Source organism: Amyelois transitella, chromosome 30 (genome assembly GCF_032362555.1).
Source record: "Amyelois transitella isolate CPQ chromosome 30, ilAmyTran1.1, whole genome shotgun sequence".
Taxonomy (NCBI): domain Eukaryota; kingdom Metazoa; phylum Arthropoda; class Insecta; order Lepidoptera; family Pyralidae; genus Amyelois; species Amyelois transitella.
In genome coordinates this window covers 2,834,928-2,850,396 of record NC_083533.1, presented here as the reverse complement: position 1 = coordinate 2,850,396, position 15,469 = coordinate 2,834,928, and the positions used below count along the sequence as shown (strand labels likewise).

Sequence of the window (15,469 nt, the reverse complement as noted above, 5' to 3'; positions counted from 1 at the left end):
AACAAGGTATACAAAAAATAAAAGAATTGGGAAGGATAATTTTTATAATATATTTCTGCTTTTGAAACATTTATAATAAGAATAATAAAAAAGTACAATACTGCATATTAAAACTATAAATATATACATGGAAATATGAACTGGTTATACATACAATTATTTTAAATCATGGATTACAATAGTAATTAGTACAAAATATTATTTTAAACTTATTAAAAGCACAAATTGAGCTTAATAAATGTTTGAAATTCTAGTAAGTATATTAAGAACAATTTTACATTTCATATAGTAGTTTTGTTTTCTAAGATATACTTTTAAACAAACATACAGCTAAATATTCTGTTCTTTTAAACACCTCATGTTAACAGACAATCAACTTTTTCGAATCAAAAGTTTTTTAAGTTGTTTTAAAATTTTCATGTACTTATGCCAATAACAATATTGATTGATCCACTTACTCATGGACCCAGCCGCAAACAGACGCATAGTACATTTTCTTTGTACACAGAATTAATATAGCACATCTGCAAGTTATCTTTTGTTTAAGTTCAATCTTAAACTAATGTTAATAATTTTTGGTTAGAAATAACATTTGTTCTTCATAAATTTTTCAACAACTTTACAAAGTCATCCCATAAACAATAACCTTCTTTGATTAGTGGACAATCACTTAATTCTAATATCTGGAATTGAGGAGGATTATGTAAATTTAGCTCAATACCATTCCTGAGCTGATCAGTAGACTGGTAAACATAATGTATCCTCAACAAATATCTATTATTTTTTTCATCTTTCCATTTCTCAAACATAATTTTCCCTCCAACTGGAGTTACTTCATATTGTTTTTTTAAACCATAAGGCTTAAACTTCATTGCTTTCATTACTGTATACATATTTGCATCATGCCCCATTAAGAGGGTAATTTTTGGATATCTTTCATGACATATATTTGAAATATATTTAATTAAAGGTTTAGCAATGTCGGTAGCTACCAAAGTTGTGTTAAAAATTACATTATGGAATGCTCTGCTTAATTTCATTATGGCAAACCATTGATCTTTGGTGCTTAGATTTCCCCAAGCTGTTTGTTCAAAATCTTCATAATTTTCCATAATAAAAGCATCAACTGCTGAATTGGATATTTTCAAAGGACCAGACAAATTTGGTTTAAATCCTTGTTTAATGTCAATTATTTTATTTATATCTGTTTTTAAATTACATTTTTGTTCTTTAATGCAAAAAGAAGAATGCTTGTATTCCAATATATTTTCTAAGAAATCATAAGAAAAATTTAAATTTATATGTTTTAGTTGTTCTGTCATTTGTTCTATAACAAGATCTCTAAAAATTACTGAATTGTTATGCAACACTGGATTAAATATTGGATCTACTGTTGTATTTGAATGGTGTATTTTAATGTCACAACTAGGGAAACATTTTGAAACAAATGCTTTAGCTGAAGCCATTGTCCGTTGCTTTGTATTTGCATATGCAAAAAAATCATCTTCTGTTGGACAATCAGCTATTAAACCTTCTTTTTTGAACCACAGTGAGAAATATTCACCCATAAAACCTTCCAGCTTAAATCCCTTTTCGGTTAAATACCCACTCTTTTCCTTCCATTTAGGCCATTGTTTTGGCGTGATTTCGTGCAAATATTTAGACAAAGGAGTTCGAACATTATGCCTGCTTAAAATTATAACTTGTTCCAAATTCAAACTCTTAATACTTCCGAGTATCGCACTAGCACAAAATAAGACAATATTAAACTTGAAATACATTTTTTAAACTATTTTTACATAAAAGCGACTAGGTACTAAAATTACCAATACTAAATCTTATCAAAATGCAAAGTTTTTAGTGACTATTTTTAGCTATGTAATGTAGTGAAAGTTGTTATCTAACTTTGAACTTTGCTTTATATTATTAGCACAAAAAAGTTACCCGACCAATAATACTACCTAAACGTTTTTACCAGCCTCAGTCTCCATAAATAACATTATACTTACTTGCGGAATGTACACAAATTTAAATTGTCTTGTATAAATCGATTAGGTATCGCTGTATAAACGAGTAAAAATAAATAAAAATAAGTTAATAAACAAAATCAGAACTTTAGAGCAGGATATAACGTCCTAAGTTTTGTTTTGACTTTTGTATGACAGTGGCATGTGTTTTTTTTTGTTGTTCACACGTACCCTCATAATCCATCTTAATGTACAGACCGTTCACCATAAGTTGTCCACTGAGTTTCCTCCCCTCATGTTGGCACTATTGCTTGTCAATCTGTTGTTGTCAGTTTGTCGTATTGTGAAGTGTTCGCCACGTTTTTGTGTTATTATTTGATAATTATCGACTTAATCATGCCGAAGTCATTTAAAAGCAGTGCAAGAGAGATTGTGTTGAAGGTGCGTGCCTTTTGTGAGAGAGAAAAGGCAAACCAAGCCCCGTTAATTCCACTCAATCAAGTGCGATCTCGAGTCGCCGCCATGACAGGTTAGTAAAACAGGGATACCAGCTCTAGACACCAATGCCTCTATTATGGGTAATAATAATTTATAGACTAAAATAATTTAAAAAGTACATACACTACCGCTCAAAATTATTTGGCCACCCAGTAAAATACATTGTGTAAAAGTTTGAATGATTGAAACTACTTTATAATAATTTTAACCATTTATTAACAATATTTAAGACATTATACATAATACAGTTTTTAAATTTTAGACTCGTCTATATGTCCACCTTTGTTTTTAATGACGGCCTCACAAAGCTTCGGCATTCTAGCCACTAATTTGTCCAATGTTGTCTTGGATATCTTCTGCCATTCGTCTTGCAACTTTCTCCACAAGTCTTCCTGAGATGTAGGACAACGGTTTCGTATTTGTCTATCCAACTGATCCCACAATAGTTCAATGGGGTTTAGGTCTGGGGACTGCGGAGGCCACATCATGAGTTTCAGTACATTTTGTTGTTCTTTTCCTTTTAAAAAATCCTTGCATAGTTTCGACGTGTGCTTAGGATCATTGTCATGTTGAAATACAAATCCTGGACCAATTAAACGGGTTCCTGAAGGCACTGCACTATTTTCTAAGATGGTTTTATAACCTTCTTTTTTTAAGATTCCTTCTATCCTTACAAGATCTCCAACAGCGGAGCCACCAAAACAGCCCCAAACCATCACAGACCCTCCACCGTGTTTAACTGAAGCCACAGTACAAGCGTCGATTACCCTTTCGTTCGATTGCCGCCGTACGAAAACTCTTCGTTTGGATCCAAAAATTTCAAATTTTGATTCGTCCGTCCAGAGAACCTTTTTCCAATCTTCTGTTATCCAATTCTTGTGTTCTCTAGCCCAATTAAGTCTCTTCTTTTTATTAATGGTTTTAAGAAGTGGTTTTGAGACCGCTATGCATCCTTTAAGTCCCGCGTCAAGAAGTCTTCTTTTGACTGTGGATACACTTACTGGTTTATCACGCCCCATGTTAAAATGTGCTGCTATTTCTGGTGCAGTTAATCGTCTATTCCGTTTGCTTTTAATAACAATATTCAAATCTTCACTCGAAGTTGTAGCTCTCGGTCTACCTGGACGACGATTGTTGCAAACTGTTCCTTCAGACGCAAATTTCTTAACAATGTAGTCCACAGTTTGTCTTGGTATCTTCTGCAGTCTTGAAATCTCGCGATTGCTTTTACCGGATTTATGAAGGCCGATTATTATGCCTCTTGTCTCTTGAGAATGTTCCTTAGTTTTACCCATTTTCTTCAAAAAAACAAAATTTCGAAGTTAATAACAAATAAAGTTATTAGACTTTGAGTGTTGAGATACGGAGAGTATGTTTACTGGTAAAATGACATCAGATAACTGAGGTTATTATATTACTAGTAGTTATTATACATTTTAAATTTGTTTATTCCTCAATAACTTAAGTCAAACAAAACTGCCACTTCAAAGAAAATTGAAAGAAATTCCGACAATAACACTATTTTGGTTTTATGACCAGGAGTCGGCTAATAACAATAAGCTGTTTACCTTTTCTAATGTAGATAAGTATTTTACGGTGAGATACAAACAATAAAATATAATAAAAATGTTTTTAAAGATCTTTTGTTTGTGGATTTAACAAAAGTGCAGGTGGCCAAATACTTTTGAGCGGTAGTGTATCTCAACGAATTTAATTTATCTCGTTATGATATTCTCCTTATTTCTGTTTAAATAAAAACTAAATTTTATAAAAGAATACAAATGTTATGTGTCTATTTCAGGAATGTCGGAGAAAACCGTAAGTAGAATTACTAAAGAAGGTGAAATTGCTGCCTCTACCTCACAAAAACTGAAGTCTCCTGGAAAACATCGTCTGAAACGTAAAACAGTGGAACTTGATGATTTCGATTTATGCGCTATAAGAAATAAAGTTCATGAAATGTATACTGTAAGAAAAGTTGTTCCTACCTTAAATAAATTACTTGTAGAATTAAAGAATGACATCAATTTTGTTGGGGGCCGAACGACTTTGTGGAAAATTTTAAAACAGCTTGGATTTCAGTACAAAAAATGTGGTTCGAAACGGAAAATTTTAATGGAAAGACACGACATAGTTGCATGGAGACGAAAATATATCGATACCATGAGGAAAAATCGTATAGACGGACGGCCAATAGTTTTCTTAGACGAAACATACATTCATGCATCATATGCAGTGAAAAAATGTTGGCAAAAAGATGGCGAGGACGGAGTACTAACAAATGATTCTGCTGGAACGCGATGGATTATTGTTAATGCAGGTGGAGAAATAGGATTTATTCCTAATGCTCAATTGATTTTTAAATCACAGAGTAAATCCGGGGATTACCATGACGATATGAACAGGACTAATTTCATGAAGTGGCTTTCAGAGAAACTTGTACCCAATTTGCCTCCAAACTCCTTAGTCGTCATGGATAATGCTCCCTATCACACCGTACAAGTGAATAGAGCACCTACTATGAGTTCGTCAAAACTGCAAATGCAAAATTGGATTACAAATAAGGGATTGTCATATTTACCAACAATGTTGAAAGCAGAACTCTATCAAATTATAAAAGAGCACAAAGAAGCACCAATTTATGAGGCTGACCAATTATTTATAAGTCACGGCCATCAAGTGGTAAGGTTGCCCCCTTACCACTGTGACTTAAATGCTATAGAGCTTATGTGGAGCCTTTTAAAGAGACGAGTAGCTTCTAATAATGTCGGACAAGAAGCTGGGAATATTGTGAAACTAACTGAAGAAGCTTTTTTATCTATAACCCCCCATGATTGGCAAAAACAGTGTCAACACGTCAAAAATATAGAAGATAAATTTTATGAACGTGATGGTTGTATGGACAATGTTACTGATAGTTTCTTAATTGAAGTAGGAAACGATAGCAGCACAGATTCGGATGCGTCAGATGATGATGTTAGTACAAGTGATAGTGATTTGTCTGGAATCGTCCCTTTAGACCATAATTACTCTGTCAGAATAAATTAAAATAATAAATAATTTAAATTAAGAACTGTCTTCATTTACGACCTCCTTAGTTTTATAAATGTGTGTTATTTAAAGAGTGAGTGAGATTCCTCACCTCTACCTACCTCTTTGCGGATAAATAGACGTGATGGTAAGTCTTATTTAAAATTATGCAAGTAAAACGATATTAATTTGTAGTGGGTAAATACATGTTTAGACAAATGTAGGGGGTAAATGGTACATATACTGTCGGCAACACCGTAGACAATGCTGCCAATTCAGAAGTCAGGGGACAACTTATGATGAACGGACTGTACACCAGATAAAATTCCGTCCTTGTTGCTTAATAAGGCAAAGGGATCCCAGCGCACACAGTCACCGTCTGCGAAGCTAGGAGGAAGATACCTAATTTATAAATAAATAAACGCGACTGGATAAAAAAATTAAAACTATATATGCGAACATTAACATTTATTAAAAAGAAAAAACAATGATCATCACTTCCATCTATACTTATAATAAATCTGTAGAGAGGTCAATTCTGTACATGGAATATATTTTCAAAATAACTATCAGGGGGTGATTAGTGATCGATACTGATGCCAAAAATGCAATCAGTAAAATTTTTGTCTGTCTGTCTGTCTGTCTGTCTGTCTGTCTGTCTGTCTGTCTGTATGTTCTTTATAGAAACAAAAACTACTTGACGGATTTTAACGAAACTTGGTACAGTTATTCTTCATACTCCTGAGCAGGTTATAGTATACTTTTCATTACGCTACAATCACTAGGAGCAAAGCAGTGAAAGGAAATGTTGGGAAAACGGGAGAAGTTACTTGATTTTTTAAGCTTCCGTCGCGTGTGCAGCCTTAATGGTTAAAGATACAGCAAAACCGTGTATAACGGAAATATTCTACATAAAATTATTAAAGAAATATCCCAAGACAGCATAAGTCTATCTTTTATGGTTGACTCACAATAACACGTGTAATTCCTAATAGCTTAGCAGTTCGGAGATTTCTGATTATATTTCTATACTCTGATGTTTATAATACCAATACCACTCACACTCATTCGTAATTCTTAAAAGTTAATATAAGTACCTATTCAATAAAAAAAGAATCATCGAAATCGGTATAGAAACACCAAACTTATACATGAAATGAAATACGCTAGCAAGCCATCGCGCGTAAATACTTAATCATGCTATAAGGATTATTTTTGCGTAACGGTTGCTGCGCTCGACGCGGCTAGCGGCGGCAGGGTAGAAAAGGGGTGGGAGGCGAGCGCAAGCTTCATGACCAAGGCAGCCAGGGGGAGACTTCACGCAGTTCTCTCCTCCAGCCTCCTCCTGAAGACGAAGCTCGGGATCTACCAAACGTACGTCAGATCCCGCCTCACGTACCTACGCGGCCCCGGCGTGGTACGCATTCTGCTCTGAGACCAACAGGAGAAGACTCAGAGCCTAAGAGAACCAAAGTCTCAGAGCAGTCGTCGGAGCCCCGCGCTACGTGAGGAACTCGACGATCCTCAGGGACCTGAAGTGGGAGAACTTAGATATTCGAGAGGGCGGACGCGTCATCACACAGCCACCTGCGCGGCATCTCGCCGCTCCACGCCCGCCGAATCCGTGCCGAATTTCGTTCAGATCCGTTCGGTAGATTTTGCGTGATGCGCGTACAAACATATAGACACACAGACGGACAGACAGACAGACAGACAAAAATTCTAAAAAAAATTGTTTTGGCCCCTTATATATTTTTTTTCTTAAATATCTTCAAAGTTCAGTTTGAACACAGACAAAGTTCAATTACAGTTTTATTATATGTTTGGATAACGTCTAGCTGCAACTATTAGGAGCGAAGAAATAATGAAAAATATGAAAAAAAACACGGCGAAAATTATTCACCCTTGAGGGCTTCAATGATGCCCAAAATAACTATTCCACGCGGACGAAGTCGCAGGCACAGCTAGTTTAGAATAAAGAACGTAAGGCCTAAGTTAATATTTATTGCCTCGTAGGCATTTTTTTATATTAGTGTGGATTACTAATATAAAAAATGCTGACAATTATATAAATATTATAATTAAATCAAATTAAGACTAAAGCTAAAACTACTTATAAAAAGAAAAAAAAAGATACTTACGAACTAATTAATTTAAAACTAAAACTACTAATAAAAATAAAGAAAACAGATGACTAAAAACTAAAAATAATTTATAAATTGTACAGTCCCTGCATAGCATCAACATGCGGGAGTGTGCCTAGAAGGCTGGCAGCATTGCCAATTTGAATGGCAATGCTGATTCTCTGAGCCAGATAATTTCCAGCCCTCCGGTCACGAGATACCTCAATCAGCTTTTTCGACAATTGTCGGAAAAGCTGATGGGCAGATGGGCCCCACGGTCCCAGAGTATCCACCCCAAAGGGTTCAAAAGTATAGGTATTACCGATACCTACATATTTGCGCCTTTTGAGGTTTTCTGCCTCATTTGCAGCAGAACCGGCCTTAGATTTAGTACCCTGAAGATGAGACGGCGCAAGTGTGTCGACACAAGTAGTATCCCACACCAAAGGCCGCCCCAATCTCCAGGGTACCAAAGTCATACCATCCGGCCTCTTGCCATCATCCCGAGCCAGACCGTTTGGTTCTAGAACGGCTGGAACATGAATGGTGGCAAGAGCACGGAGGATTATATTGTTAATTTGGAACGAAAAGACAATGTCGAATAATAGTGAAAGCAAACTATGACTGTATATCCAAAAGGCGACTAGAAGCAAATTGAAAATTTTGAATTTTATTATCTATAAAATGTGAAAAAGATTCATCAAAAATAGGGGACCCAAGAAGGTATAGTGAATCCTTGTCTAAAATTTTGATCTCAGGAGGAAAAGTATTAAAATCGTTAATATTTTTTTCCTTGTAATTACAGCTATCCGAAATATATAGTTCACACTTTTAAAAATTAAGATCCAGGCCAATTTACTAAGGTTGGTGGTTAAAATTTGGAAATCATTCAAAACAGTCTCATAATCACCCCCTAAGATCCCATCATCTAAATACCAGATGTTTAATTTAGAATTTAACTACTCAACTATGGGGTGAATTGCAAGGCTGAATATGGCTGGCCCAAGTGGGTCGCCTTGCTGATATCCCACGCAGGAGAGTAAAAGGTTGTCCTTAAATATTAATTTAGAATTTTCACTATAATATTGCCAAAGATATTTGTATATGGAGGGAATTTTGTTCTTTACTTCTGTCAGCAAAGCGCCTCTATCCACAGAATTAAAAGCATTTTAAAAAATGCTTAATTTCAACCCCCACTTAATATCGAAAGTACCTTAGCTCTCACATTACACAATTTACAGTAGATATGTAGTATTGAGTTTGTCCAGTTACTAAAATAAAAAGTATGTCACGGACTCATAACACTGATTGAGCTAGCCACAAAACTACAAACACACGCCTAAAACAATTTATATTTACAACCACAACACAGCTGAATCGATTTTAATTGACGACAATTAAGCTGCAATGAATATTGACATCCACCATGGAGGTTTTTCTACCCAAGATTTTAGTTTCTCCCTCGACGGCATTATTAAACTTTCTTTCTTTTTCGGCTCAGGAAGCTTTGAATAACTCAGCAGCACATCACAATCTACATTTTGATGTAGCACTGCATCTTTAGTTCGGATTTCTACGGTACATTCTGCACCATTTGGATTCAATTTAGGTCCTTTCAAATTCAAAGGATCAACAGTTTCAGGTTTGTATTCATATGTGCATGTTGTTATACTTATATTGTTTAGAGTATTTTGTGAAATGTTAGCTGTTGAATTACTTGGTACACTATTTCTTGGTAATGTCATAGGTAAAATAGAATTTCCCGTAGAATTAAGTTGTGTTTCAGTAATTGGTACATGTCCGGTAGAATTAACTGCCAACAAATTTACAGGAGCATTCTGATAAGTCGTATTTATATGTTCAGTAGAATTTATTGCCGTCAAATTTACAGTAGCATTCTCACTTGGTCCGTTTATTTTTCCAGTAGAATTTATTGAAAGAGCATTAAAAATTGTATTCTGATTTGTCTCGTTAACTGGTACATTATCTGTAGAATTCACTGCGATAAGGCTATTCATTGTTGAGTTGTTTGTATTATTGTCACTTTTCACTAAAACATTAATCGGAATAACATTTTGAGTTTTATTAGCTAAATTAATGTTTCCTGTTGTGATATTAATTGGTGCGTCTAATATATTTTTGTTGGTAATATTTGCATTCGTTACAATTTGAGTTACATTAGTAGTATTTGTAACAGCAATTTTTGTAATGCACGTCTGGTTAACAGATGTAACGGGCTTTTTCTGAGCACCATCTGTGAATGTAGAAACTATTTCGCAAGGAATCTTCAGATACTGTTCTTGATTATTCTCTTTAACTTTCAGAGAACATTGAGCTGCTTCTTCGGGTTTGGAATTAGAGTAACCAGGAGCAGTTTCATACCTTCTTCTGTAGTAATCATCGTAATAGTAATTAGTGTGATGATGACTATGGCTTCTGCCTAAATTGTACAAAGCCAGGCCAGTTAAAATATCGTTGAATCTGCTATGTGAGTTTCTATAATCTTGAATGTATACGTACTGCGGAGAAGAATAGTAATTTGGAACGTAATATTGGTCATTGTATTTATTGTTAGGTGAATAATTATTATAATAATGATGATGATGGTGAGTTGAACCGGATGTTCCATAGTGTGTGTTGTAATTGTTTGAAGCATATGGTGGAGGTTGATATTTCGGGGCAGAAGAGCCAACTGTTGATGGTGGCACGTAACGGTTGTTGTTCATTGTTGGTTTATGTCCAGCTCCAGATAAGCCAGGGGAGTTAGGATAGCTATGACCAGATGATGCTCCTGTATTTATTGGATAGTTAAAGGCAGGCTTCGAGTTAGATCCTGATATTCCTGCAGAAGGCGGATATAGATTAGAAGTTGGTTTTGAAACAGATGCTGATGTGACAGAAGGCTGATAAATACTAGGTTTACTATTTCCTGATAAACCTGATTGAGAAGATGGATAACTTGGGTTAGATGGAGGGTTTGAAGAATATGTTGGTAACGGCTTTACTTGTGTTACAGGTTTCGATGGTGGGTAACCGTGATTACTTCCTGAGAGACTTGGGGCAGCCGGAGCTGATGGCTTTGATGCGGACCCTAATGGCGTTAAGGAGAGTGGTGAATTCGCAAAACTTTGTTGACTTGGTTTCAAATTTGATCCACCAAAATGTCCAGGAGATGTCGGATAACTGAGTCCGAAATTTGCTGAGTAACTTGGCTTGTTAGACCCGGCTAATCCATTAGTTGCGGGGTAATTTTGACCTGATAAGTCCGAAGATCCTGGGAGGCTGTGATCTGAACTCACTGCACTTGGTTTGTTGGACCCGGAGAGTCCTGACGATCCTGGGTAGCTATGACCGGAATTCACTGCATTTGGTTGATTAGACCCAGATAGTCCTGGCGACGATGGATAACTGTTCCCAGAACTAACAGCACTGGGCTTGTTAGAGCCAGATAGTTCTGGGGCCGCTGGGTAACTGTGTCCAGAACTCACTGAACTTGGCTTATTAGACCCAGATAGTCCTGACGATCCTGGGTAACTATGACCTGAACTTGTCCCGGTTGATGGTCTATTCCCAGAGGAACTTGACGAAGATGTGAACCAGGTCGGGATACTCAAACCCGTGTGACTGCTATATGACCCTGAGTTGGTTCCGGTGGATGGTTTACTTCCAGAACTCGAGGATCCTGTAAACCACGACGGGTAACTGAAGCTCGTATGACTGCTGTGTCCATAGCTGCTACTTCCGTAACTTCCACTACCATAACTATGGCTCCCATATGAGTGGCTGCTTCCGGAGTGTCCAGAGCTTGAGTGGGAGTGAGAATGACTTCCCGAAGAGTGTCCTCCTCCTCCCCTCCTACATTCAGCACTAGTGAGGAAAATAAACAGTAAAAGACCCAACAAAACGACACAGCGCGCCATGGCGCCGATTGAGACTGGTTGATAAAAATCCCAATTGGTTGTTATTGTAGAACACATCATTAATTCAGAGAAAATAGGAGGGATGTAGTTTAAAATCAGAAGGTAATGTCGTACTATGGTCGTAACGTTGTTGGTTTCTTCTGTGACTGTGCTAAAGGTGACATAATAAGTGTCTCAAAACTATATCAAATTTACAACTTATATTTTACTCTTCACGCTTTACTAGTGACCCGCACCGATTACGCAGTAGCATTACAGATATAAACCTTTCTCAGTAAACCCTCTTTCCTATATTTCTAACAGGAACAAAATCTGTTCACAACTATCCGAGATTACCGCATAGGCTCATACAGACAGAGAGAACAAGAAGGGGACTTTATACTATGTAATATCTATAGTGACTAGCTACCGAGTACCCGAGGCATCGTTCCCATGGGAATTTTCCAGAACTAAACTAACTAAGTAGCCATTAGTAGTATGTTTCACCTGGGATAATTTACCATATTTAAGTCAAACAAAATTTCATCAAAACTTAACACAGAATTTCGCATTTTTTAAAGTATGCAATTCAAATATCGATTACCCGCAAATAACGCAAACACTGAACGCTGAGACCTATGATAGCTTTACTAATAAAAAGAAGAGAGTTGAACTACTGTACTAACACTGTTCTGTGGCAAAACTGATACAATGGGTCAAAGATTAATTCAACACATTTGCTGTCGTTAAAATTAATTTAAATGTAAACACGCTTTTTGTGCGAACCATTTTTCAAGGAAACGGGTTAGAGACTGTAAAAATCAATCTAGGATAAAAATTTATAAACGCGGCATTCTTCATAATGGCGTTAAATTACATCATTAAACCGTTTATTCCGCTTTAGGGCACATTCCATGTCAATAAAGTATCAAAAAACTGCCGTGTGGTTCTCTCTTTCCCATAGATATTGTAAAAGGCGGAAATAGGCAAATTTATCTAAGTGTAGCTTTTAACATGATCCAATCTGGATTAGCTACCTTTGACAAAGTTTCCGCTTGTTGTTTGAAAACCCGGACAATAGCTTCTCTCTCTCTCACAACATTTTTTTTTGTGAACTTATTACACAGATTGAGATAGCCCCGAAATAAGTGCGAGACTTCTGTTACGAGATACTAACTCAATGATACTATATTTTATAATAAAAACTTATATAAATAAACATCTTAGTCCCAGACCAATCAGAAAAAGTTCTTTTCTCGTCATGCCCTGGCCAAGATTCGAATCCAGGACCCTGGTGTCACAGACAAGCATACCACCGCTGCACCACAATGGCCGTCTTGTTCCCAGTTGCACCCTCTGTCACTAAGCTTCGAGCCTGGGGTCCGTTTTCATACTTCTTCCAATCTACTCCATCTTTAGTTCTAAGACCTCAGACACAAATAAATAATCTTTTGTGACGTCAAGCCAAGATTTTTTCCGTCTCCCCTGAAACTAGATGTGTAACCATGATCAATCCAATACGGGTTAGGTTTACTTGCAAAGGTTGCAGAGGTCAGATGGGAGTCACTTTGTGTAAACCTGATTTAACCAATCCTGGGTCCATGATAAAACCAACAGAAGCCAAAAACTTGATTTTTACGATTTCTGTCTGTATGTTTGTAATCTCAAAACATGAAAACTATTACTCTGATTTGAATGCAGTTTTTTTCATATTTATAAGGCTTGGTCCAACTTAAAAAATGGTGTAAAAAAAATACCTCCCCTGATCCCACTAAAAGGCAATGCACACCTACATTTCATTTTTGGTAAAAATTCATGGTGAGCAAAGTCACGGGCTAGTAGTATACACGGCTAACTTATACAAATAGATGATGAGGATAATTTTATCTGAACATTAGAATGTCCCATTTTGGTGATTGAGCTATTAAGACAAAGCCACAACTGAACTAAGACGGGGATCCCTCTCCAACCAATAATTTAACTAATGTAATGGTTTAATATGTTATTTATTCTACAAATCCTATCAACATATATGTTTTACATTTAAAAAGATTTGTTTAGTACCTATGTATTCTAATATTTATGACTAATAATGTTTTGACAACAGGCCTTTTTGAATTGACAATGGAATAATTCTGATGTTTATGTTTGAGTCGTGAGATCTCTGTTGGTTTTCTGTTAAGAAAATAAATCTATTGACATAAAATATTTGGTATTACTCCTGCTTTCTTCTGAATTAAGCTAATACAGTAATGTTTTGACTTTTCTGAGCTTTATACAATATCTAGTTTATCAACTGATACTTTTCTTATTGAGAGAAAGTTACTTATGCATTCTGGATAATTAAACTTTTGAAAGACAGGATCACTTGAGACGTCTTTCGAAAACTTGTAACTCAACATTAAATGATTAACCTTTATCCACGCTACTTTAAATTATCCTGCTTTTAAAAGAGCTCCAAGGAGCTAGAAGACAATTGCTCTGTACGCTAAAGTCAAAACAAAGTGGAAATACACTTTGGGGTGAAAATATACCTAAACAGAAAATAAAAAAGAAATGACTTACTTCACAAATTTATTACGAAACTTATTCTTACAATATTATTTACACCCACTCAGTCCAAAAAACACCATTAGTGAGAACCGAAATATTTGGAGGTTCTGTTCATCTTGTTGACACGGTCGCTTCTTTTCTTGCCGCATCTTGAAGTAGCTGGGTATCCACCTCATCGGCGGGCAGCTGCACGTATCGAACCACAGATCCACGGATAAAACAGTTTTTCACGGACAGCATGTGAGGATATTTATCAGAATCTATGACGCTTATATCCGCCAATTTTATATTCAAGTATTGGTCGACTGAATGAAGCGTCCCACATATACTGAGGTCGTTTTTCAATTCTACGACCACGTCTTTTCCAACTAATGACTTGAAGAAGGAGTAAAATAACATATTTACCCTGTGTTCGTGAAAAAAGCTCAGAAATAGAAGACGCGGTCAGTAAAAAATATAAATGGTGGAGTTACGACCGACATTGACATTGACAGAGTTGACAGTTTGATGACTATTAGTGTTGCCGCTGAATAGTCCATTATCGATACCTAGTCTCTTAGCTAGACTAAAATCTATAAAAGCGTACTAAAAACTTACTTAAGTCCTTCGTAAAGTAGAATAGTTAAACACAAGTGCAGTGATTTAGACACATCAGCTGCTAGTGTTTTACTATGTAAAAATAATGTTTTTAAATCTGTGTAGATGATACACAAAGATGTTGCGGCTTTGTTTCATGGAAAAAATTAACCTTAATTATTTTTATGAAAAATACAACATTATTGCCTTGTTTACCAAACAACTTGGGGAAAAATACATTTATGTACTGTACTGTATATAAATTGGTTACACGAACGAACGTATTTTGATCAAATTAAGGACGTCCTGGTAAAGGGTCAGGTCAAAAGTACTCGAAACCGCCGAGCTTGCATGAAGAGAGTTATAAATGTAGATGAAGCGAAGGAAATATGCAGAGATCGTGGCAAGTGGAAAGAGGTAGTCTCTGCCTACCCCTCCGGGAAAGAGGCGTGATTTTATGTATGTATGTATGTTTACACGATAACCGTTGATCTAATTTTAATATAATTTAGCATGGGCCATAGGGAAGCCTTCTTTAATTATCAACTTCATTCAGTATCAAAATCGATTGGAAAGTTTGCAATAGGTATAGTTATGATGATATTAAGATATATGACTTTAGCACAGAAGTTTCTGATTAGGTGGCACTAAAAAATAATCACGAGATTCATATTGAGAACGACTTTTTATTAAATTTTTATTTTAAATTACTAATAATTGTTAGTATTATTTCGGATTAAAATGTGGATAGAATTGCTTGGCGATAAAATACAGAATTAGGATATGCATTACACATACCTAGTAATTTTTATTTGTATTTTGT

General features: G+C 35.8%; 4 protein-coding genes across 4 annotated transcripts; 1 reads left to right on the top strand and 3 right to left on the bottom strand.

Moving 5' to 3' along the window:
• Positions 1–82: 82 nt before the first annotated feature.
• On the bottom strand, positions 83–2,003 carry LOC106130986 (glucose-1-phosphatase). Its single transcript, XM_013329949.2, has one exon. It carries the CDS (start codon positions 1,779–1,781, stop codon positions 600–602), a length of 1,182 nt encoding a protein of 393 aa, XP_013185403.2. The 5' UTR covers positions 1,782–2,003; the 3' UTR covers positions 83–599.
• Positions 2,004–4,169: 2,166 nt separating this feature from the next.
• On the top strand, positions 4,170–5,513 carry LOC106131035 (uncharacterized). The gene has a single exon (XM_013330022.2). The coding sequence runs from the start codon at positions 4,269–4,271 to the stop codon at positions 5,511–5,513; it is 1,245 nt and encodes a 414-aa protein (XP_013185476.2). The 5' UTR covers positions 4,170–4,268.
• A 2,674-nt stretch (positions 5,514–8,187) lies between these two features.
• LOC106130988 (probable serine/threonine-protein kinase clkA) lies at positions 8,188–11,713 on the bottom strand. Its single transcript, XM_060953026.1, has one exon. The coding sequence runs from the start codon at positions 11,596–11,598 to the stop codon at positions 9,016–9,018; it is 2,583 nt and encodes an 860-aa protein (XP_060809009.1). The 5' UTR covers positions 11,599–11,713; the 3' UTR covers positions 8,188–9,015.
• Positions 11,714–14,074: 2,361 nt separating this feature from the next.
• LOC106131001 (U6 snRNA-associated Sm-like protein LSm2) lies at positions 14,075–14,565 on the bottom strand. The gene has a single exon (XM_013329967.2). It carries the CDS (start codon positions 14,467–14,469, stop codon positions 14,182–14,184), a length of 288 nt encoding a protein of 95 aa, XP_013185421.1. The 5' UTR covers positions 14,470–14,565; the 3' UTR covers positions 14,075–14,181.
• Between the last annotated feature and the right edge of the window lie 904 nt (positions 14,566–15,469).